At 58.8% G+C, this 22,922-nt stretch overlaps 2 protein-coding genes across 2 annotated transcripts; one reads left to right on the forward strand and one right to left on the reverse strand.

The window, feature by feature from the left end:
- Positions 1-315: 315 nt before the first annotated feature.
- LOC123796442 (tripartite motif-containing protein 10-like) lies at positions 316-7,218 on the reverse strand. The gene is made up of 8 exons (XM_045803920.2): positions 7,017-7,218; positions 6,376-6,860; positions 5,276-5,371; positions 4,477-4,707; positions 3,876-3,898; positions 3,519-3,634; positions 2,468-2,500; positions 316-1,572 (listed from the first exon to the last, which is right to left on the reverse strand). The coding sequence occupies exons 2-8, from the start codon at positions 6,802-6,804 to the stop codon at positions 1,055-1,057; spliced, it is 1,446 nt and encodes a 481-aa protein (XP_045659876.2). The 5' UTR covers positions 6,805-6,860; positions 7,017-7,218; the 3' UTR covers positions 316-1,054.
- A 979-nt stretch (positions 7,219-8,197) lies between these two features.
- TRIM15 (tripartite motif containing 15) lies at positions 8,198-14,970 on the forward strand. Its single transcript, XM_045803928.2, has 7 exons — positions 8,198-9,243; positions 10,405-10,500; positions 11,238-11,468; positions 12,184-12,206; positions 13,038-13,153; positions 13,510-13,542; positions 14,237-14,970. The coding sequence occupies exons 1-7, from the start codon at positions 8,875-8,877 to the stop codon at positions 14,638-14,640; spliced, it is 1,272 nt and encodes a 423-aa protein (XP_045659884.2). The 5' UTR covers positions 8,198-8,874; the 3' UTR covers positions 14,641-14,970.
- Positions 14,971-22,922: the final 7,952 nt, after the last annotated feature.

Below are 22,922 nucleotides of genomic sequence, written 5' to 3' on the forward strand. Positions count from 1 at the left end.
GAGGCAACCCCGGGCCCTGGCGTCTGCCAGCAGGGGCCTCAGCGGGGAGGGCTGCACATTTCAGTCGTGTCCAAGCAGAGCAGACATCGAATACGGAAGCGGTGGTGAGCGGGCGGTCCGCTGAGACGAGAGAAGACAACACCCGGGACACAGGCCGTGTGAGGACCACAGTTTTATTGCACCCGCGACCTGCCACTCCCGCCTGGGGTGGCCGACCTCAGTCTCCCAGTTCCAGGCTTGTCCCCGGCCCCGCGGCCTGGCTCTCCCCGACATCCCCCCTGCCTTCTGCAGGCCCGGCTCTTTCCCACCCCCACCCTCAGACGCCGCCCCCGCCCCTGCAGCGGAGCTCCCTGCGCCTCATCCCTTCCCACCACCGGGCTCTCGAGCTCAGAGGGTGGTCACCGCAGCAGGAACAGGGCTCCCCGCAGTGGAGTGTGGCCCCTGGCTTATGCTACACGCCGGGCCTCCATCTCAGCCGGACGTGCCCCCGTGGGAGGGAGGACGCGGGCCGTGTCGGGGTCTCCCGTGGAGGACGGCCCAGTGTCCCAAGGGCCACGGGGTCAGCCAGCGGGGTCTCTGCCAACCCTCCTGCCCTTACCCGGCAGCACCTGTCGCCCCCCTGCGATGTCCTCCTCCTGCCTCTGTCTGCTCCGTGAGTTCCTCCAGTTAGCAAACAGAGTTTCTTTTCATTTTCACGCGGCCCGTGGCTACCAGCCTGCCTGGTTCACGGTTAGCCCATGAGAAACGTTCCTCGAAGCTACACGTCTGCGAACCCTCATCTTTCTGGAGGAAGAAGTCATGAGGACAGGTACCTTGTCTAAGATCCCGCAACTGCTCCAGGCCCGGGTCTCCTGGGTCCACTGGGCACCGCTGGGCCGCGTCCCCAGAGCCCCCGGCCATGCACCGGGTGTCGGGGAAATGGCTTAATCAGCACATGGGAGGTCACCCCACCGCGTCCTTGCAAGTCCTTGGTCTGCCCCCGGGCGAGCCTACAGGAGTCGAGTCCGTGCAGGCCTCTGGTGAGCCCATCCTGGCAGGAGGAGGGCTGGCCCTCTCAGGAACTCACGGAGAAGCTAGACCCTCGGCCCCAGAGCCCAAAGAAGGGAAAGACCTTCCGGGTGAAGGAGGCCGTGAAGGTGTAGATGGGCTCCTGGCTGACGGCATTGACGAAGGTCACCCAGCCCACCTCATAGTCCAGGGACACGCGCACCTGCCGGGGAGGCTCCCGCAGCGCCAGCCGCGTGGGGAAGGAGCCCAGCGCTGACACGAAGCCCCAGGCCAGCCGCACGGCCCACACGCCCTCCTCTGGCCGCAGCCGCAGCTCTCCCTTCCGCGACACGTCCTCGCTCACCACGCCCACCGTGCAGCTGCCGCCGTGGGCCAGGTCCACCGTCACCAGCCATGTGTGTCTGCCGTCGGTGAAGCCGCCGTGGGCCAGGATGCAGGTGGCCCGGTCAAAACGCTGCGGGTTGTCGGGCGAGTTCTGCCACTTATAGGAGAACTGGACTCTCCGCTGGTCCTCAGACAAGAGGAGCTTGGGGTGGGAGGTCTGCGGGTCCAGACAGATGTCGGCTGTGGGGCAGAGACGTTGGTGGACATTTGTTACCTCCAGGAGGACCGAGCCTGCCTCCGCCCGCTAGTGTCATTCTCAATGTTGCCGTGTGTGCGACAGAGTCTGGGCGGACCGGCGGCGGGGGCATCACCCGGGACGTGTTAGACATCCCCGCTCTCCGACTTCCCCCGCGACCGCCCAGAGCACAGTCTGGGCTTTGAGCAGCCGGCCGGACACGGGCCGTGTCACCGCCCGCCCACAGGACGCCCGGGCTCCCGCGTGCCCGCCGTCACCGGCTCGGTGCCGTCCTGGGGAGGCAGCTTTGTCCCTGCAAGCGGGTGGGCTCCCTGGGCCGTGCCTGCTCTGGCCCGCGGCCAGCACCCGTGCCCCCGCCCGCATCTGCGATCCCAGAGGGCGCAGACAGCCCCCTCCCTCCGTCGCGGCCGCCTCACGGTCGCCCCGGCCAGCCCTCCGGCTCCTTGGCCTATTACGGCTGCGGCCTCAGACTCAGAGGACCGCGTCTTGGCACGAAGAACGTCCGCACCCCTGCACAGTACGGCTTTACTCCCATACGCTGACACTCCCTAAACTCAGGTGGGTCGAGGGGTCAGAGTCCCTTCCAACCACGTGACCCCCCGGGGTCCTGGCCACCTTCCTCCTAACTAACCCTGGGAAGCTCCTCCCGACAGGAAGTGCAGTTCCCAGTGATTCTGACAACGGGGTTCTGATCCCAGATCACAGTCCCCTCATCCAGGAAGCCCTTCCTGATAGCCTGTCCTGCTCTGACCGAAGCTTTCTCCCCGCCCTCACGTGGAGATGGGCACGTGCGCCTCGCGCCAGGGGTGTGGGCGCTTGGCGTGCAGCCCCGTGAAATGCGGATCCCCGCTCCCTCCTGTCGCGGGGCAGGCTGCCTACCTGGCTCGTAGTCCAACTCGAACCACAGCTTCTCTGTAAGGAGGATACAAAGCAGGGTGAGAGCGTTTGTCTCCCACAACCACACAGTTAATGATGAGAGAACTGAGCCCAGAGGGAAGGGACACAGACAGGGACAGAAGACGGATGCTCTGGAGCTGAGCTTCCGAACCAGAGCTCGCCTCGGGGGTCCCCGAGCAGCTGTGACCACCCAGGCCTGATTCTGGTGTCTGGGGGTGGGTCCCACCTAGGCCGGGGTGGGCAGGGACTGTGTCCACCTTGCAGGGCCTCATGCAGGACGGAGGCCACGCTCCAGAAACATCGACCGGATGAATGGATCGGGGGGTCGATTTCTTATTCTCCTTGGAAATAATTTTTGGAATAGTCAAAGGTCGGATGTGGTTAGAGTGCAAGGTCCCTCACAGCCAGGCCGCTGGGCCTACTTGCAGGACGGGCTCGAGTGTGGGCTCGTCCGGGCCACGTGGAAAAGGGTGGCATCACTCCTGACGTCCCAGAGAGCGCTGGCAGAAAGCCGCTCACTGGACTCATTCCCCAGCAGCACCGCCCGTTCCCGGAACGCGGGCAGAGCCCCCACAGGGGCCTGGAGAGCCAGCGGGTGGGGGATGCGACAGAGCCAGCCGCCCCGCCGCGTGGATAGCGCTCTTCCTGGTTATTGATTAACCGTGTTTATCGTCAGAATCTGACCATGTGTTACAAGGGCCTCTGTAGATTTTTTACATTATTGAGAATGACAAGTTTTGTTAGCCATGACTTCTTAAATTGTTCAAGGTCAGAGGATCAGATTTATTTGTGTAATTATTTTTCAAATCAGTTAAATTTGTTTCGGAAATCTTCATCTTTATTGACTCTCTTCCGTGTCACGTTATCCCAACAGGCAGGTTTTATAAAGATGTGCAAATAAGGACAGCCAAGGAAGGCACCGGGAAGGGACAGGACAAAGGTCACTCAAGCCTTGGGCAGTGGAGCATGGGGGGCGTTCCTAGGCCCAAATCCAGGGCCTCCCACGCCCAGGGGAACCCTGGGGTCCTCTTACCCAGAAACATCTTCATCTCCCGCTGCAGCGGGACGGCCTGCTGGGGGAAGTCCCGAATCCTCTGGCCCAGCTCAGGGGACACAGCCTCTGGTTTCCGGCACTTTCTGGTTTCACATCTAGGGGCACAGAGAGAGCGGGGTTTGGGAATTCTCCAGACTCAGCTGGTCGCCTGCGAACAGACATGGAGGCAGACACAGGCAGACACACTTCCTCGGGGACGCACCCCACTGCCCACGCGTGGACAGCTGGCCGTGGAAAGGCATGTACGTGCATGAAGGTTTGCCTGGGATGGGACACGGCTGCAGGCGTGCACTGGCCGGACATGCGATGCCGTGTGTGCCCACAGGGGACGCTTACCTTATCAGAGTACTTCTGATGTCCTAGGAGAAAGGGGGGAGAGCAGGAGTTTAGCAAAGACAAATACCACGTTCCCACAGGAAAAGGGCCCAAGGTCCTGGGCCCGAGTTCTGGGGCTGGTGAGGGCCAACCCCTTTATGTCACGCACCCACACACTGGAGGGACCTGCCCGCCAGCTTGAGGCCAAGGCCCCCTGCTCCCAGTCCTGTAAACCAGGACTGTGGCCCCCAGTTGCACTGCCCTCCTGATGCCTCGTTGGAACCCCAGGATCTTCCCTAGGGTGCGACAGACCGGGAAGAACTACCCTCAGGCTGGTGGCCACGCAGAATGGTCTGCCGTGGAAACAGCACGTGACATCTGTTTGCAGGGCACGTGATGCTTTTCTGACTGCTCCTTTCCACTGCATTCTCCCGTTGGAGCCTCACAGAACCCCGGACAGCTAGGTCAGGGAAGGACCCCCCGTGTGATGGACGGTGGGACGGACAGTCAGAGGCCAGGGAGCGGGGACCGGATGCAGGGACACGGGAGGGAAGGGGAGGAGGCTCGGACAAGCGAAGGCGCAGGAAGTCAGAGGCGGGCATGCGGGCGGGGCGGGCCTCACCGTCAGGAGCGCCCGCCCCGGCCTCGCGTGCTTCTCCTCCAGCTCGGAGATCAGGCTGCTGAAGCGGCAGATCTCCTCGCCCACCAGGACGTCAAACTCCTCCCGTTGCTTCAGGATGTCCCCATCCAGCTTCTCCAGCTGGGCCAGGAGGACGCTCTGCCGCTCCTCCAGGAACTGGCTCAGATGCGCAAACTCGAAGATCACCTTCTGTCTCTTGGTGGCTACCTGACACTGAGGGGGCGGGAGGGGGGCCGGCAGGCGTGAGTCCTCCTCCTCCCTCCCCTCTTCCTCCACTTCCTCTGCTTCCCTTTCCTTCTTTCTCCTTACTTAGTGCACCCCGTCTCCCTCTGGCCCAGACCCACGTCCTCCATGTTCGGTGGAAAATCAGACCCCGTCCCAGGTCCCTGGACGGTTTGGGAGCTAGTGTGGCCTCCTTCCACCTGCCGTGCCGTGTCTGGGAGCTGTCGGCCCAGCATGGCCTCGCCCCGTCTGCTGGGGCTTCTAGAAGCATAGCCGGGGAGGTGGTGGGACAGCCCACCCCCCGCCTCGCACAGCCGTCCGCACAGCACGAGGCTGCATCGTGGGCCCACCCGCCTTCAGTCCTCACAGCAGTACCGTAATTCCCGGAGGCCCTGCCAGCTTCGACTCCTCACCTCACACAAAAACGGAGCCGAGCTAGCTCGGGTGGGAGTTGGGGCTGGGCCTACAGGGACTTCCCAGCCTGCATGCGACACTGCCTTGCCTCCCGGGGTCGCTGGGTCCTGGGCGGATGGGGTACGGGGAGGGGGCGGTGACCTACCAGGAGGACTTGTATTCTTTGGTTTTCTCTCGACTGGATTCTTTGAATCTCCTCTCTCTCTTTTCTTAGACACTCAAGACACTTCTGTATTTGTTCCTGGAGAGAAAGAGCAGGAGGTCTGTTACATGGAGGCAATGACTTGTGAAGAGGGGTCAGCCCGCTGCCTCCAGGAGGGACGGCACCCGAGGGAGGGCACACCCCCTAGCTGACAAGGCCTGCGCCCGGACTGTCCCTGGCAGCCTGCTCCCTCCGGGTCTTTTCCTTCTAGCTCCGCTCTCAGGAACTCTGATCAGAGCTGCCCCCTCTCCCAGGGCCGGCACCGCTGGTGACTCAGTTTCCCCAGCTGAGCCTGGCTGCCTTCAGCTTAAAAACCCTACTGTGTTTGTCTTTGGTCAGTTAAATCTGGGCTCTGTCCCGAGGCTGATCCTTCTTTGAAACTATCCCAACTTGATCACATATCTGGAAGGGACGCACACACACTCCCTTCTTGTGAATAGAAGGGGTTTTCTGTGCGCGACGCCAGACGGGAGAAGACCCTTGGATCATATAAAAACAGTCAACACCCTGTGTTAAAAACTGCTTGCTCTAGAACAGAGTTGCAATGGGTATTCACACAAATGTCCTCAAAGGCACATTCAGAAATACGACGAACGCTCTCGGGTCGAACGGCAGTGACCTCATCGACACAGACGACGGACGCGGCCTGTTACCCAAGCGCAGGTGTAAACCACTGAGCGCGCTGGACGGCGGGGACTGCGCGCAACGTGTGCACTGGCCCTGCGCGCACTGGCTTCTCCGCAACCGCGAGCGCGCAGTCAGACCTCCCCGACAGCACGCGCGGCAGCCACGCAAGCGTCCACGCACATCACATTCGTCTGCACGACCGTCCCCGGGCGCCGATGCCCTCGCGCGCCTGCCTGACCCACTGCGCTCCCTCGGCCGTTCCACACGGCCTCGGCGGCCCCGGTACGTGCGCCCTGATACGTGCTGGCAATAGGGAAGCGGCACGAAGCGCGCTTCTGCGGCACACCTGGGGCTCCAGCCAGAGGCGGACAGGAAGCGGCTAGGACTGTGCCCGGGCCCCGCGGCCCCGCTCCTACCCTGTAGGGCTCCGCCGCTGCGTCCAGGAGGCGCACGGTGTGGGCCCGGTGATCCCCGGCCTCGCGGCACAGCGCACACAGCTGCGCCTCGTCGTCCTCGCAGAAGAAGTAGATCTTCTCCCCGTGCTCCCGGCACGTGTCCGCCTCGTCCGAGCCCGGCGTGGACACCAGCCTGAGGCGCTCGATGTTCTCCACCACGCTGGCCAGCTGCCAGTTGGGCCGGAAGCTGCCGGCGCGGAAAGGCTCCTTGCAGAGCGGGCAGGCGAGGGCCTCCTCGGGCTCCGGGCCTGGGACCTCGCAGTAGCGGGTGAGGCAGCCGCGGCAGAAGTTGTGGCCGCAGTCGATGGTGACCGGCTCCCTCAGGGTGCCCTGGCAGATGGGGCAGTTGACCTCGTCCGCCAGGCTGGTCACGGAGGCGGCTGAGGCCATGGTGCGGCTGTGCCCGTCGGCTGCTCGCCCTCTGTGCGTGGCTGAGCGGCTAGGATCTGGGAGAACAGCAAGGACACATTCATCCTGCGGGGCCAGACTCGGGCACGTCTTAAACACGCACGGACACGCTCAAGGTCGTGGACGCGCACGCACACACACGCACACGCGTGCGCACACACGGACACGCAGGCGCCCCAGGGCACGGCACCCACCTGCATGCCAGGGTCCTCCTGCCCTCCTCCCAAAGGAGCAGACGCCCACGCTCCAGGAGAGGGAGGAAGGAAGGGCCACGGCGCTCCAGAGACCACCTCGGTTCCTGTCAGGGCGGCGGCCCGCAGCCTGGGGCTCCGCGACCCTCCGGTCCACCCGCACCGCTCGCGGGGAGAGCTGAAGTGCTGGTATCTGCGCCGTCCACAGTTGGCGGAGATAGTCCTTGGGTCGGGGTGGGAGGGGGCCCGGGTTGGGGAGCAGAGATGCCAGGCCAGCCCCCTGCGTATGACCAGCTGTCTCCAGGGAGATTAGGGGTATCAGCCAGCCCAGGACTGGCCGGCCAGCGCAGGGGAGCAGGAGGACGCAGATAAGGTGGCTGTGCTCGGGGACACCTCACCGGCCTGCCACCGGCCTCCACGGGGGTTGGAACTAGCCTTGTGCTGCAGCAACGGCCAGCCCTTGTTAATGACCCGCACCTGCACCGCGTCCGCCCTGGGGCAGAGCTTCGGGGCTGGGAGAGCGCTGCTCTGCAGCCGAGGTGGTGCTCAGATCTGAGTGTCCCGACCCCCGCCGTCACACAACGCCACGTGAGCCACTGTACAACTCAAGTTTCCACGCAGCCGTATTTTTAAAAGTGAAGTCAATTTTAGTATTTTATTTAGTCCCAAATATGATCATTTCAACGTGGAAGCAGTCTAAGAATTAGTAATGAGATATTTTGCGTTCCTTCTAACTGGTGTGTAGTTTAGACGGTCGCGCATCTCCGCTGGGACAGGCCGCGTTCCCGCGCTCGGCGGTGGTGGGGCCGGGGGGCTTCCGCGCGGGGTGGGGGGCTGAACCCTCGGGAGGGCGGGGCGGGTGGGAAGGAAAGGGGGTACACACACCAGGCCAGGCGCGGAGCGAGGGAAACCACGCGGGGCGGATCGCTAAGGTCAGAGCGGGAGTTTCCTTGGGTTTTACGCGCAGGTGCAGGAAGCGGATGAAGAACAGCGGCGTAGACCGTCACGTGGGTGGGTGGGTGGGTGGGGGGAGCACGGATCGGAAGCCCCGAGACTCAGACTGACCCCAGCCGCGCAGCTCTTCAGCTCTGTACCCTGAGGGACGTCACTGCGCGTGTCTTTCTGTAAAATGAAGGTGGTCATACCTGTTCCCGAAGGCTGTTACCAGGTTGGGTGCAATTACAGGAAATGGTGCTTATTACGGCCGTCATGTCTTGGCTCAGGTTTCCAAATTTCAGGGACATAAATCGTTTGTATTACAGTTTCTTGCCTTCTCCCGCCTGAAGTTAGAAACTGAGGTCGACCCTGTCTGGGGGCCCTGGCTCCGGGGCTGGTGGCAGCGGAGTTGAGGAGGCCAGCCTGGGCGGCCGAGGTGAGCGAGGGAAGGAGGCGGAGGAGGGGCCGGGACAGCGCCTCCCGTGCGGTCTGGACTTTGACGCCCGGAGCACACCCCAGAGCCAGAAGCGGACAGCTCCCAGCTGCTCCGGCCGGAAGCAGTGCCGCCTCCATGGCCACAGCCGTCAAGGGTGGTTCCCGGAAACCCACCTCCCTGTGAGCTCATGGATGCTGGGCTCCCCACCCCAGGGACAGAAGGGGACAGAAGGAGTGGAGAATGGGCTGACCAGGCCCTTGCTGGGAAATGCTGGGTCATTCGAGGTGCCCCGGAGTTTGAACCCACTCAGCTGATGGGTGGTGGCCAGGTGGCACCTGATGGCTTCCCAGGCGGAACCCTCCTGTTTCTTCTCTGAGCCTCCTATTGTGTTCCCTCCATGACTCACACAGAAGTGACTAATTTCAGGGACAGGGGATTTGTGTGGCCTGAAGCAGAGGACTTTGTGGATAGGCCGGGGATGGCACCAGGATGCCCTCCATGCCGTCCCAGGAGGAGACCCCCTGTCCTGGCTGCACGGGACCCCTGAAGGATGTAGTGACCGGCACCTGTGGACACACCTTCTCCCGGTCACGCCTCCTCCCGCCATCCCAGATGGGGGCCCAGCCCTCCTGCCAGGTCCTGCTATGTGTGCTCTGCAAGGAGAAGGAGCCCACGAAGCCTCTCGTGGTCCCCGTGCCCCTGGGCCCTCTGGGGGAAACATGCTGTGAAGAGCATGGTGAGAAGGTTTACTTCTTCTGCGAAACTGACGCTGAGTTCCTCTGTGTGGCCTGTCGGGAGGGCCCCTCCCACCGTACCCACGCGGTAGGCGTTCTCGACGGGGCTGCTCAGCCCTACCGGGTAAGACAGACGGCTTTTCCTGGGGCCAGTATGGGCTGGGACGGTGTCCTGTCAACCACAGTGAAGGGAATGGGTAGGGATCTGGATGAAGGATGGTGGTTCCACATGGACGTGTGGCCGTTCAGTCTGGGGGGCCCACGGGGCCAGGGCACAGAGAGTTGCAGCCATGAGCCCTGTGCATGGGAGGGTCTTCCGCCCACTGTGGACTTGGTCTCCCAGGACCCACCCTGGGTGTGGGATTTACTGAGGCCCAGACTGCTGGGCTCAGAGGGATGCGAGGGGCAAACAAGGGCAGCCGGCAGGTGCCACTCTTCCTTGGGAGAAGGGGAGGCCCCACGTGTCCCACTGTGTCCCCCCTGCACCCCACCCCGGGCTGCCCTCAGTTCGCTCTCACCATCCGGTGTCTGGGTCTGGAAGTGATTTTCTCAGAAGCACCTATCGAATCTTGAACTCGGCCTTATTCCCACAACCACTTCCCAACGCAGGCTCTCACCCAGACCTTGCACGGCCTGGAACGCACTCCCTGTCTCCATTCTTGCCCTCTCCATCACCCTCCAGTCCGCCAAAAGACGCAGCAGACCATGTTGCTCCCCTGTGCCGAGCCCTCCTGTGGGTCCCCAGCACCAGGAAAGCTTGGCGTCGTCAGCGGGGCACCGATGCCCCCCGCAGTGAGCACCGGGATCCCGCCTGCCCACCTCACCCAGGCCCCGCGTGTCTGGCGGACTGGCCTGTGTCCACCTGCTGTCTCCTGGACGTCTCTGCTCTTTCCTGCTTCTGACTCTCCCTCGTGTAGCTCCTTCCTCTGAGACTGCTCTGCTCTCCCCGCACTTTCTATTTAAACCATTTAGTAAGTTCTAAGTGGACAGGTCAGGGGCATGCGGTACTCGCCACCCCCTCTCTAGACCCACCGTGAGTGCTTTCTGTGTGAAACTCCCCTGGACCCCCTGTGTTCTGACCGGCTGCTCGCACTCCGTGACTCCACCTTCTCTTTTTGTACTTTGGCCACCAGTGACAAGGCCAGTGGTGATCTTGAGGTGATCTCGGGGACACGGACGGGCCCTGCTCACCTCTGAATCTCTCACCATCAGCGGTGCAGCCGGGACTCAGCAGACAATTAGTATCGGAACGAAGCACGTTTTCCTGCCTATTCTCTCCCCACAGGACCATCTCCAGAGTCAGATGGAAGCTCGGAGCTTGGAGAAAAAACAGATGGAGTGCACACGGAGGCGGGAAGACGAGAAGCTCCAAGAACTTCTGGTAAAGTGCTTCTGGCACCTTCTGTCTGGGGGTTTTCTGAGCAGACTCTGGGGAAGCGTGCTGCCGGTCCTTCTGTACTGTTCTCATTCGCTTCCCTCTGTGCAAGGGGCATTTGGGGTCAAGGCTGTGGAACCCCAGAACTTCACAGCTGGACATTCTGGCATCCAGCCCGAGACCCATGTTCTCAGCCATTTTACAGAGCAGGGAACAGGAACGGGAGGGTCCACAGAGAGCCAAGCCCACGTTCATGATGACGTGGCTACAGCCCGGGTCTCTCTCTCGCTCTCTCTCTTAACATTAATCTATTTGACAGAGAGAGAGCAGGGAAGGGCAGAGGGAGAGAACCTCAAACAGACTCCCGCTGAGCTCAGAGCCCGATGCGGGGCTCGATCTCACAAGCCTAAGATCATGACCTGAGCTGAGATCCAGAGTCAGACGCTTGAGCGACTGAGCCAGCAGATGCCCCTAGAAGCCGGGTGTCTTGACCCCGAGCCTCCCTTCCCACCCCAGCCTGTGTGCCTGAAAGCATTGCCTGCAGACAGGAAGGGTGGGGCAGAAGGTGTGCGTCCAGTGTGTGCGTCCCCCCCACCCCCGACCGTGGGGCTGGCCTGAGCACCGTGGGCGGGCATGCAGCTGCCTCTGTTTCTGAGCTGCCCAGTCAGCCGGGAGGACACAGACGAGGCTCCTGGAGACGGCCTCTTGATCTTTGGCCGCATCTGTCTCCTCTCCCTGTGCAGACTCACATGCACGGCAAGAAGCAGCAGGTGGACGAGGCGTTCGGGAGGCTGCGGCAGGAGCTGGCGGACCACCAGTGTCTCCTGCAGGCCAGGCTGAGGGAGCTGGAGCGGCAGATCCGCCTGGAGGGAGAGGCATACACCTCCAGGCTGTCCGAGGAGATCGCCGGGCTGGGAGCCCAGGTCCAGGCGCTGGGGGAGCAGCTCCAGCGGCCCGTGAGTGCCCTGTTGCAGGTGGGTCCGTCTCCACCGCCTCGAGGACTTGGAGAGGGGCCGCACAGGAAGGGGCCCCGGCGGCGGGCTGGGGGTCCCGGGGCCAGCAGGATGGACAGGCAGACCTGTTTATGCGGGGAGGGGCTGTCGGTTCCGGGGAGCCTACAGACAGACGTGCAGACCCAGGAAGGCTGGGCGACTTGCGCAGTCACTGTGGTTGTGTCAAGGGCTCTGCGGTTGCAGGGCCGTGGGTTTGAGGGCAGGCTCTCCCAGCTGCGTGACCGCGGCGAGCCTCGTGAGCCCCTCAACGCGGGGATAGGAATAGTACCTCCCTCACAGAGCTCGTGCGAAGGTTGTAAGACACAATCCACGCAGAGTGCTTTGCACGGTCCCCGGCTCACACCGAGAACTCAGTAAACGGTGTCTGCTGTGGTTATCGTCACGTTACCCCGTTTCACCCCGGTCCGGCGGGTAAGCCAAGCCCGGAGCCTGTTCTCCACCCTCTCTCAAGCCCTGGAGGCAGAACAGTCTGAGACACGGCTGAGACCACGAAGCCCGCTCAGATGACCTGAGCAGAGTCCCAGGTTAGCCAGGAGGTGTGATGCGTACGTAACGCAGGTACAACGCTCTGGAGGACAGAGCTTGGGGCCAGATGCTAAGGAGGACAGGCTGTGCCGCGGGCGTCTCGGTGGGACGGGCTCGCGGACGCTGAGTGCGTGTTCCTTCTCTTTTGTAGGATGTCAGAGCCAGCCCGAGCAGGTAGGGCCTCCTCCCCGGCTACACTTTGTTCTTCTCACCTCGGCCCCCTGGGCACAGGGCGTGTGTGTCTACCCTGCCCCCCACGGAAATGCAAATTCACTTTTGCTCTAAGAGCCCGTTTTTAAACTGCTTGTTTCCTACGAGGGATCGTTTTCCCTGGAGGCGAAGTTATAAGCCATACTCGTATTTTTAGGCTGATGCAGGAACATCTATTTAATTCCCCAAATTATTGGTACTCGAGTCAGTATTGAACAGCACATAAACTGTAAGTCCGAGGGGAGGTCCCTTCTGTCAACTGCGGGAGGCACGGCGCGGGGGAGCCCAGCCTGTCCTTCTCCCCGTTCAGCTGCCCCGTGGCCCTCAGTCTCTACGGCAGGGTGACTGCCGGCCTCGTCCCGTCCTCTGCTGGGAGCAGCTGCCCTTCTCCGTGCTCTGCGAGGAGCACTTGTCATGCAGCCACAGGGACCTGGCCCCGGGGTCCGGGACTCAGCAAGTGTCTCCCAGACTTTCAAAGTGTGTTCGGCGCGGGGCACTAAAGGGCTCTGTGGGTCTTCTGGTCGGATGCGGAAGCCGAGCCTGCTCGCGGTCACGCGTGGGGACAGGCAGGGACGGAGCAGATGCGTGTTTCGCTCCTCCCCCCCCCCCCAATCCCCTCTCCCCAGTAGAGAACAGCACCCAAATTAGAGGAGCTTCAGGTCGTTTTTCAAGCGACACTGTAGTGGCCTCTAGAGGCAAACAGGGTAATGACCTGTGCCCCTTGCAGTCTCCACAGACCCCAAACATTCTCTCCAAGGACGTGCCTCGAATCCTTAAGGGACTGGTTGTCTGTAGGTATGAGACAAAGACTTTTGTGACTCCGGAGGCCATTTCTCCCGACCTTGTCAAGAAGATCCGGGATCTCCACAGGAAAATACTCCCCCTCCCAGAGATGCTGAGGACCTTCTCAGGTACAGGGGAGGGGCGGCAGCTTTCCCCACCCCCACTGGCGGAGTGTCTTCCACCCGGCCCCATCTTCCCCCTGCCTGCCAAGCCTGGCTCAAGGTGTCTTCCTCCCTTACGCCTTCCCCTGGTGGTCTTGCTTTGCTCAGCCGGACGGTCCCGAGAGCATCTTCTCTCCCAGGGACCCGCACTGGCCCGAGCGTCCAGGCACGTGAGGGCTGCCTGGGTCCCAGTAGACCACAGCAGAAGGCATAGAGCACACAGCCCTCCCCCACCCCTGTGCTCACGTGGCTCCCAGGACTGCCCTCGGGAATGCCTGTAAGAAAGAACAAGTCACACGTCTTTCTGTTTCTGTTTCCCTCAGAAAACCTGGCACATTACCTGGACACAGACTCAGGTAAACAGCTGGGGGTTTGGGGTCCGTTCTCTCCTCCATCCACTCAATCCAAGGCAGCAAACAGAGCAACGAGATACGTGAAGTGTGGGGCCTGATGACCCGGTCCCCTGTTCTTGCTCTTGCTGGTTATGGGACACGGGCAACCGTCCGGACCCCATGAGCAGCCACCAGATAAAGGGATGAATACGTGTAAAGAGCCTAGTGCTGTTAACGCTTGTGGCTTGTATGGGTACATGGCCTCAAAGATATTCAGGAAGGTCTTGGTTGGGTGTGTGTGTTCTGACCAGCATTGCCCCAGACTCCGTTAACTTGAACAAATACTGTATAATTAAAAAACAAACAGCATTTACTTTGAAGATGATGCTTAATTTAGAAACTGTTTCCACAAATATGACCTCGTTCTGCGGCTCAAACTTAACGTGCAGAAGAAACACCCGGGGCATCTTGTTAAAATGCAGATTCCGATTCAGTCGATGGGGCTGCGCTTCTCCCCGGCTCCATGGCCAAGCAGGTGCCGCCGGTCTGGGCTGCGCTCTGAGAAGCAAACCCTCCCAGCGAGCAGTGCTTGCCGCCGGCGGAAGGCCGTGCTCCGCGCAGGGGCAGAGGGGAAGCCGGCGCCCGCAGGCTGTGCCGCCTGCCGCGCACCGCGTGCGCTCTAGGGCGCATCGCTCCATGTCCCGCCCTCCTCCCGCAGGGGCCGTGTCGCTGGACCCTGGGACCGCCCGCTGGAGCCCGGGCCTCCCGGACGACTGGAAGCCGGCGAAGCTCACCCGGGACAAGCAGGACCTGCCGCACAGCCCCCTGCGCTCCCAGGGGGTCCCGGCGGCGCGGGGCTGCCCCGGCTGCCCTTCGGGGCGCCATCCCCGGTCGGGAGCCCGCGGGGAGGCGGTGGGCGTGGCGGGCGAGGAGGCGGGCAGCGAGGGGGCGGGACCCGAGCTCAGACCCCGGCGTCCGGACCTGGAGGGCGTCTCACCTGCGGCTCCGGGCGCGCACCTGCCGGACTCCGCCCCGCCGCGGAGCGGGACCCCGCCTTCGCCGCCTGCTTCCGGGCAGACCCCCCTGCTTCGCGGTCTGGGAAACAGGTTCCTGCTTGACTGAGCGGGGGCTGGGGGCGTCCAAGCGGCGCTGCGGCGGAGAGCGGCCGAGCTGGCCGCTGGAGACCCAGGGGCTGCTCCCGCACGCGGGCACGAGCCCGCGCGCTTTTGAAAACCAGAACAAAACACCACTACGACAAAAACTGCTAGAGCTCCGGAAATAATCATCACGGGGAAGAGCAGAACTTCGTGGGGGCTTGCAGTCATTAATCCAGTTGACTGTGTTGTGACGCACGCTTGGAGATGCTTCCATCTCCACAGGGTCTCTTCCTCCAGCCCGGGGTGGACCCAGGCCCCCTCCTTCTGACATTTAGGCCATGTTTCTTTCTTGCAGAGGATGTGTAATAAAGTGCAGGAACTAGCCAGACTTCTGCATGTCCTGTGTCTAATGCGCGCGGAAAGTCAGCGGCAGCTCCGGGGCCACGACACCACCCTGTCCCTTCTCTTACCCAGAACGTGCCTGATGGCAGTGGGCCAGACCGCGCTGCTCCCTAAAATGACGTTCGTGTTCGGGGCTAAGTAACCTCTCAGGTGCTTACTATTATTACCATTATTATTATTGGACGATGGGGCTTTGTTTCACTTCTATGCACTGAGCTCGTGTTTTGGGCAAGGAAGGCGTGTCGTTGTTGTTGTCGTTGTCGTTGTTTTGGGTGAGTATGAAATTGAAAAAACAAATGAGCCGCTTACACTGTATTTCCAAGTGTGACTAAATTTAGGGTGAGTGGCCCAGGTAATTTAGGGGTGTGGACAGGCACAGACAGAGGCTCTGGGCCAAAACTAATTTGCCCTGCATAAGAAGGAGAACGGGATTTAAAAGTTTAAGAAGGAGGGTTAGGAGTGCCAACACCCGAATGGGAGGACTGGGAGCTGCCTGGACGGAAGCGATCCATTTGGTGACCCCCGGCAGTCTGAACATATTTGTGTTGCAGTGTTTGTGATGTAGACCAGCCTTTATCTCCTGCACAAGCCTCAGCCCAGTACACCGTGGGCTCAGTGCTGCTGTGAGCATTGCCGGTCTCCCGGAGTGTGAGAGCGCTGAGCTCTGTCCGCTTCGGGGCGGGAGGCAGAAAGACATGCCAGTCCGCTGGCTTCTGAGAGGGGCTGTCGCGCACCTGAGGTGCCGCGGAGAACCAGAGGTGTGGTCGTGAGGACCCAGCTGGGGTCTGTGGGAGGAATGGGTCCAAGGCCCAAGAACTGTGATTACAGCAGGCGGCGAGCCCCGGCACTGTCTCTGGTCCAGTCGCTCTGCTCTGCGTGCAGGGCGGTGTCCCTGTCTGCGCGCAGGCTTGCGGGCTTTACTTGTGCCCTTTATTTCCCCACTCCTTCCCATTCCCGCCTTGCCCTCGGACTGGCAGGGCAGGGAGTCATCTCAGTCAAACTCCACGGTTCCTGGTGCACAGTCAGCAGCAGCCCAGGCGAGGTCCTCTCGACCTCTTTACACTTCCTCCTGTCTGTCGGTTCTCTTTCCCATTCTCCTCACCCCATGGACACTACTCTAATGTTTTCACATGTCCTCGGATACAGAGGGATCCCTGAACATATGCCTAGTACAGGACTAGCTCTGTTTCTTCCCTTTTTTGACCTAGTACGACGGTCTTAGGATGTAGTCATGTTGCTTGCATACATCTCGTCGATGGCTTCTAACTGCTGGTCGGTGTTCCATAGCACATGTCAGGCACGCTCTGTCACACTTTCTTTGGGCACAGAGCATGTAGGTTACCTCCTCCTGCCTATGACAATGAGCCAAACCGATGATGAACGGCCTCCTACTTTCCCTCAGGAACCTAAGATTCACCCCCAGGAGGGGTGGCTGGCATCGGCACACTCCCTTTCCTTAAGTACCACCAAATTTCTCCCAAGATGGCTGTGCTCTTGTGAACGTCCACCAGAAGGGCACAGAGCTTCCTGCTGCCCGACCCCCATGCCCACAGTGGCTGCTGTCGAGACTTGCTCCTTTCTGCCAATCTGATGACTGTAACGTGTTATCTCGTTTTTAAAAGATTCATTTATTTATTTGAGAAAGAGTGAGTGCGAGGGGCAGAGGGAGGAGAGAGAGTCCCTGCTGAGCACGGAGCCCGACGCTGGCTCAATCTCAGGACCCTGAGATCACGACCTGAGCCGAAACCAAGAGCTGGCCGCTCAACCGACTGAGCCCCCAGGCGCCCCAAGTGATACCTTGTTTCTAAAAATTTGTCTTTTTCCACCAGTGAGGCTGTGCATCTCTTCTCAAATTTTCTCCGTCTTTCCCCATCTTTCAGGTTCCCGTCTTTCTTTCATCGACTTCCAGGAATTTCTTACATATTCTAGCTATTAATCTCTCGCTCATTTTAGGCTTAAAAATATCACTCAATTACTAACTTTGATAGTGGCCTTATTCGTTAGACAGAAATCCTGAATCTTGGGGCGCCTGGGTGGCTCGGTCAGTTCAGCGTCTGCCTTCAGCTCAGGTCCTGATCTCAGGGTCCTGGCATCAGCCCCGCATGGGGCTCCCTGCTCAGCGGGGAGTCTGCTTCTCCCTCTGCTGCTCCCCCTGCTTGTGCTTTCTCTATGTCAAATAAATGAATTAATTAAAAAAAGAAATCCCCAATTTTGATAAATTTGATAAACTTTCCACTTTGTGGTTTATGTTTTTAAGATCCCTTTCACCACAAGATTGTGTGTTTATATATGTTGCCACTAATTCTACAAATTTCCTGTTCACACTAATATCTTCAGTTTATCTGGAGTGAAGAAGACACCCAGCTTTGTTTTTCTCCGTATAATAAACCAGTTCTTCAACCCCATCTGCTTAGTCCTACTGGCTGGTAGAGCCGCGTCCAGCGCACCAATTTGCGGGAATGCGGGAGCTGTTTCCAGGCTTTCGACTGCACCGTCTCCACCTTTTGGTCCCCCGGAACCGGGATGTGCTGTTTTCATGTCCTGACCTGGTGGTGCAACGTAGACTCCGACCAGACTGCTCTCCCCGCCTTGCCTTCCGTTTCAAATGTATCTTACTTATCTGTAGACATTTATGCTTCCATATACATTTAGAATCAATTTGTCAGGTTCTTTTTAAAAAATCCTGGTGCTCTTTTAAGTGGAGTTACAGTGGCATGGATTGTAATTTTATTGAATTTGAGGACTGAAGGAAATTAGTTTGGAGCAAATGGGCATCATCATCCCAGAGATAAACGTGTTCTCTGTCTGGCGGTTTAGATCTCCTTTTATGCCTTTAATGGGATTTTGAGGTTTTCTGCAGAGAAGACTTTGGCAACATGTAGTGACGTGTCCGTCCTCTGACCAGGTCATTTTGCCTCCAGACAAATGTTCACACAGCGCTCAGCACTTGGGCACGGCAGAGTTTACACCACGGAACGGAGAGCAAACCAGTATATTCATACACGGCCCTCACTATACAGCAGTTGGAACGAATGAATCGAGTGGGTCCTTCTGGTCAGGAGCGCAGGGAGGAAAGGTGACTCGTCTTCCTCGAAAGACGAGGGTTTGAGGGAGCTGGACAGTGGCTTACTCAGAACACTTTTCCGCAGATCTGAAATACTTTATAAGAAAAAAACAAAACCTGCTCCTCATAAAATGTGCACATTGGGGGGGGGCTACGATAGTTATAAGGCTTGTATTACTATTATGAAACATTCCTTTTAAAAAATTATAATTTGTATTGGTTATTGTGGATATGGAGGAACAGTACTGATTTTGCTATTCTTGTTTTCAGGAATTTTGCCACATCCCTAATTCTAATGGTTGGTTAATCAATAGGGTTACCTATGTAGAAAATTGTTATTCTTTTATTATCTGAAAATAACAGTTTTGACTCTTTCCTTCTAATCTATACGTCTCGTCGCCATTTGCATCCTCCTGTGGGGGCCCGGACCTCCAGCATGCTGCTGCACCGTGTGGACACGGGCATCCTTAGTCCCTTGCTAACACGGGAAGACGCTCACTAAGGGTCTCAGTCAGGCATGATGACTCTTGTGAATTTCTTGGTAGAGAGACGTCAAGTTAGCGCTTTTCTATTCCTAGTTTTCTTAGAGTTTTTCAAATAATACCTAAATTTTAAGCTTTATCAAATGCCCTTCTTCATGCTTCAAGATAATCATTGTGATTTTCCTCTGTGTGACCTTGGCAGTGGTCACCCCACGTCAGAGCCTGTTAGAGCATCACTGCCTTCCTGACAACTCTGCGTGGTGACCGTGTGGCTCACTGCCGAAGTGTTCCATAACCACGTGCAGATTCTGTAACCCGCCCAGGACCTCTTAGCTGAACCACGTCCCCTCAGTGCTTTGCAAACCCCACATTTACACACCGTCTGAGCGTTTTGTCCCGATGCAAGTTCTGACTAAGAAGCCACAGGGAGGGACTTGAGATGTTCTGAAAGCCCTAGGGTGACGCGAGGGCTGCAACCAGACCCCAGTCGAAGCAGGGTCCACATCACTGCTTTCACCCGCACACCCTACTGTGGGCCTTCAAGCCCAAATTCCTGACAAAGGCTTTTGATTGGTTTGGTACTGACTTCTGTGCGAGGTTGCAAGTCCCTAGCCCGTGTGTGTCTGGTGACCCTTGAGGACCACCCCAGGGCCAATCGTTGTGGCCGACACTACCTGCCACAGTTCTCAGTCCCTCGGCGCGGTTATTAGGAGTTCAAACCCCAGCCCTGCCGGAGGCAAGTTCCTCAATTTCTCTGAATCTTAGTCTCATGTGAAGAAGACATCAAAATGCTTGTTCTGTTGGACTATACGACTTAAATGGATTAATGTGTGTAGTATGATTCTGGAACCCAATCCCAGCACGGGGTAGCTGGGTTTTCCTGACACGGACACCAATTATCTCGACACCAGCTGGGTGTCCACCAGATCCAACTCAATTCTGACACCATCTACCCAGGGACAGCATCCGGTCTCCCAGGGTAAGGGCTCAGGCCCGCCAGACTGCCCTCCACTTCAGATGCCTGACCCACTGGCTCTAAATCAGAAGTTCCCAGGACCCTTTCCTTGGGTTCCACTGAGTTTCTGCACTGACTCACAGAACTCAGGAAACCCGTTTACTCACTAGATGACTGACTTGTTGCAAAGGATATTAGAGGATCCGAATCAACAGCCCGATGAAGGGACACGTAAGGGAGGTGTTGAACGAAGGGAAGCCTGAGGACCAGTATGGTGGCATGTGGAAGCATTCTGGCTCCCCGGCTGGGCGTTCCCTGGCCCCTCTTCATTACGTGGGCATAAGTGATTGAATCATTGGCCATCGGTGACTGATTCAACTTCAAGCCCCTTCCCTTCCCCAGAAATCAGGGGGGGGACAGAAAGTCTCAGCCCTCTAATCACAGTTGGAACCGCTGGTAACCATCCCTATCCTTAGGTGCTTTCCAAACGTCACTGCGTTAACACAAACCCAGTTGTGGAGGAAAGGGGCCTGTTATCAGTAACAGGACACCCATTTCACCATCACCGCTCTGAAGAGATTTCAGAAACTGAGGACAAGAGACTGAATATTGTAACAAAAGATGGTCTGGGAAAGTCCAAGGTTTTAGGAGCCATGAGCCAGGAACTTTGGACAAAGACCAAAAATATATCAGAAATACATGCATATGGCCTATAAATCACAGTATCAACATGTGATGGGCTTGCTAGACTTAGGCCTTTACTCGGCAGTTAACGCTGGGGCTTGGCCGTGGTCATGGACTTGGGCAAACGCTTACAATGAGGCCCTCACAGGAGGCTCAGGGACTGGGCTGCAGAGCGGGAATCAAACGGGTGTGAACCCTTTAAATGTGCACCAGAGAGGACCTATTTATAACTTTTTAAAGTTTTATTTTTTATTTAAATTCAAATAATTAACATATAGTGTATTCCTGGTTTCAGAGGCAGTTCAGTGATTCATCAGTTACGTGTTAACACCCAGTGCTCATCACAACATGTGCCCTCCTTAGTGCCCATCTCCCAGTTACCCCATCCCCCACCCCCTTCCCTCCAGGAACCATGTTTGTTTCCTATGATGAAGAGCCTCTCATGGTTAATCTCCCTCTGGTTTTGTCTTACTTTATTTTTCCCTCCCTTCCCCTATGATCCTCTGTTTCGTTTCTCAGATTTCACATATCAGTGAGATCATAATTGTCTTTCTCTGACTAATCTCAGCATAATCCCCTCCAGTTCCATCCACGTTGCTGCGAACGGCAGGATTTCACCCTTTTCGATGGCTGAGGAATATCCCGTGTGTGTGTTTATACGCCCACGTCTTCATTATCCATTCATCTGCCAGGAAAACCAAACACCAAGACCTGTTTTGGAGCCGGGTAACCTCTGCTTATCCATTCCCTCTCCCACGTGTAATTGGAAAGTCTGTGGTCAAAGTGAGAGACCTGGGCCAAGCCCAAGACGACACTCAGGGACCGAGAGCTCACACCGAGCACCACGGTGAGGGAAGCCCTGGCGGCGGGCCGGCTTCTGGTCACGGAGGCTTCCCTGCATCTCCAGGGCTGGGTGTGTCCTGAATTCAAAGAGCCCTGCGGCTTCATTGCCGGATGGAGGGTCCGGAACGGGGAGTTAAAAAATGTATTCAAATCCACAGAAGAGCCAAAAAAATTAAACTGAGAAGCTCTGTGTGGACTACCTTTGGTTTGCGCCCGGGTCGCTATCAGCAGTGAATATTATCTTTGTATATTCTCTCCTTCCCACCCCTTCCGAAAGAGGACACAGACCTAATTATCTTCACGATGACAATGAGGCCATTGCCACCAGTATCGTGGGCTCACAGACGTCTCTTTGTCGAGGGCTCCGGAGACGGGCTGGGTGGGGCCCCGAGAGCCACGCGGAAGGAACGGTGAGTGTGCGAGAAGTCGGCGTGACCGCCCTGGGGAACAAGGGCTCCTGGTCCGCGCCTGACTCGACCTTGGGAAATCCTCCCCTCTGCCCAGAGCCCAAGAACAGAGAGGATCCCTCCCACCTTTGAGACCTTGTGTTTTCACGCCTGTCCTCACAGAGCCGTCCATTCACGGCCCGAACAGTGGGCTTCTGCCCGCTAACCATCACCTTGTTTCCCACAGGGCTGGGGACCGAGTTCATGCACCCTCTCCCGGGGCCCCAGGCAAAGCGATGACCTCGGACCTTTGTGCTCAGGGGAAACCACGGGCTCCTGAACAGGGAGCCCCGTGTTTTACGTGCGTGCGCCTCGGGAGGGTTACTTCATCTCCCTAAACGTCTAGTCCGCTGCTCTGAGACCCGAGAACAAGTACCTACTTTGGGACTGTTGTAAGGAGTGAGCGAGACAACACCGGTGGAAGAAGCCCGGACGTCCCTTCTCTGCGGGGAAACACAGGCTCTTCCCGCTGTGTGTCCCCTCTGAGTCCCCTGCCCCGTTTGCAGGCAGCACCCGGGTTCCGGTCACCAGGCCGAACTTCCCCGCACGCAGCTGTTCTCTGCGATGCCAGGGGATGCTCTGCGGTTCCGCTCCATCCTGACGCTCGCGACCCGCAGACAGCGTCGGATCCCCCAGGTGAAGGGCTCCGTGCCACAAGACTGCCCCTCACGCCAGACGCCCGTCGCCGGCCCTCATTATCACTGTGCTGCTGGCTGGTCAGCGACATACCATCCCAGGGGCTCCTTGGGTTTGAGTCACCTGTGAGGAACGCTCACAGCACACAGAGAAACACCGACTAGTTTCACGAGTTTATTTAGGAAGATGAAGGATGCAGATGACGAGACACACGGGGACGTACGCAGGGCCCGGGAGCTTCCGTCCCCATGGAGCGGGGGTCACGCTGCGGGCGTGCTGTGCTCAGCTCCGTAGGACTGGGGTTTGATGCGGGCTCCGTCACGCGGCACGAGGAATCCTTAACCCACTCCCAGCCTCTTTCCCCCTTCCGGACAGTAGGGGTGGGGGAGAATTCCCAACCCCGTGCAGGAGCCCGTCCGGAGTCCCCACGCTGAACAGGAGATGCCGTGGTCCCGCTGTCACCTAGGACGTTACAGGGGCTTAGGGGCTCTGTGCCAGGCCCCGGGGCAGAGACCGACGGACGTGGGTTCCACTATCTCACGACGGGTGGAGATGCAGGCGCGGGGCCTGGCGTGGGCAAGGCTCCGGGCCGCCGCTGATAACTGTTGTGCGGCGACTCCTAACGGGCAAACACGTGGGCAAGCGTCTGCGGACCAACAACAGGGCCGGGCGGCAGGCACATGGAAACCAAGGGGGCACACGACGGCTTTCAGGTAAGTTAAACGTGAAAACGTGAGGGAAACACTGCAGAACTGTGAGCAGGTGATACGGGGATATCCCCACGACCGCGGGGCT

This window comes from Ursus americanus, chromosome 32 (assembly GCF_024610735.1).
Source record: "Ursus americanus isolate L20-20 chromosome 32, mUrsAme1.1.p, whole genome shotgun sequence".
Taxonomy (NCBI): domain Eukaryota; kingdom Metazoa; phylum Chordata; class Mammalia; order Carnivora; family Ursidae; genus Ursus; species Ursus americanus.

Bases quoted from the DNA above. Each gene is read 5' to 3' on its own strand.
- LOC123796442 (XM_045803920.2), bottom strand. From the start codon at position 6,804: ATGGCCTCAGCCGCCTCCGTGACCAGCCTGGCGGACGAGGTCAACTGC. The intron at 3,899-4,476 runs GTGAGGCCCGCC...CCTTTCTCCTAG, and splicing joins CGGGGCGGGCGCTCCTGACG to GACATCAGAAGTACTCTGAT. The intron at 2,501-3,518 runs GTAAGAGGACCC...TCCTCCTTACAG, and splicing joins GGAGATGAAGATGTTTCTGG to AGAAGCTGTGGTTCGAGTTG.
- TRIM15 (XM_045803928.2), top strand. From the start codon at position 8,875: ATGCCCTCCATGCCGTCCCAGGAGGAGACCCCCTGTCCTGGCTGCACG. The intron at 10,501-11,237 runs GTAAAGTGCTTC...CTCCCTGTGCAG, and splicing joins AGAAGCTCCAAGAACTTCTG to ACTCACATGCACGGCAAGAA. The intron at 11,469-12,183 runs GTGGGTCCGTCT...TCTCTTTTGTAG, and splicing joins CCGTGAGTGCCCTGTTGCAG to GATGTCAGAGCCAGCCCGAG.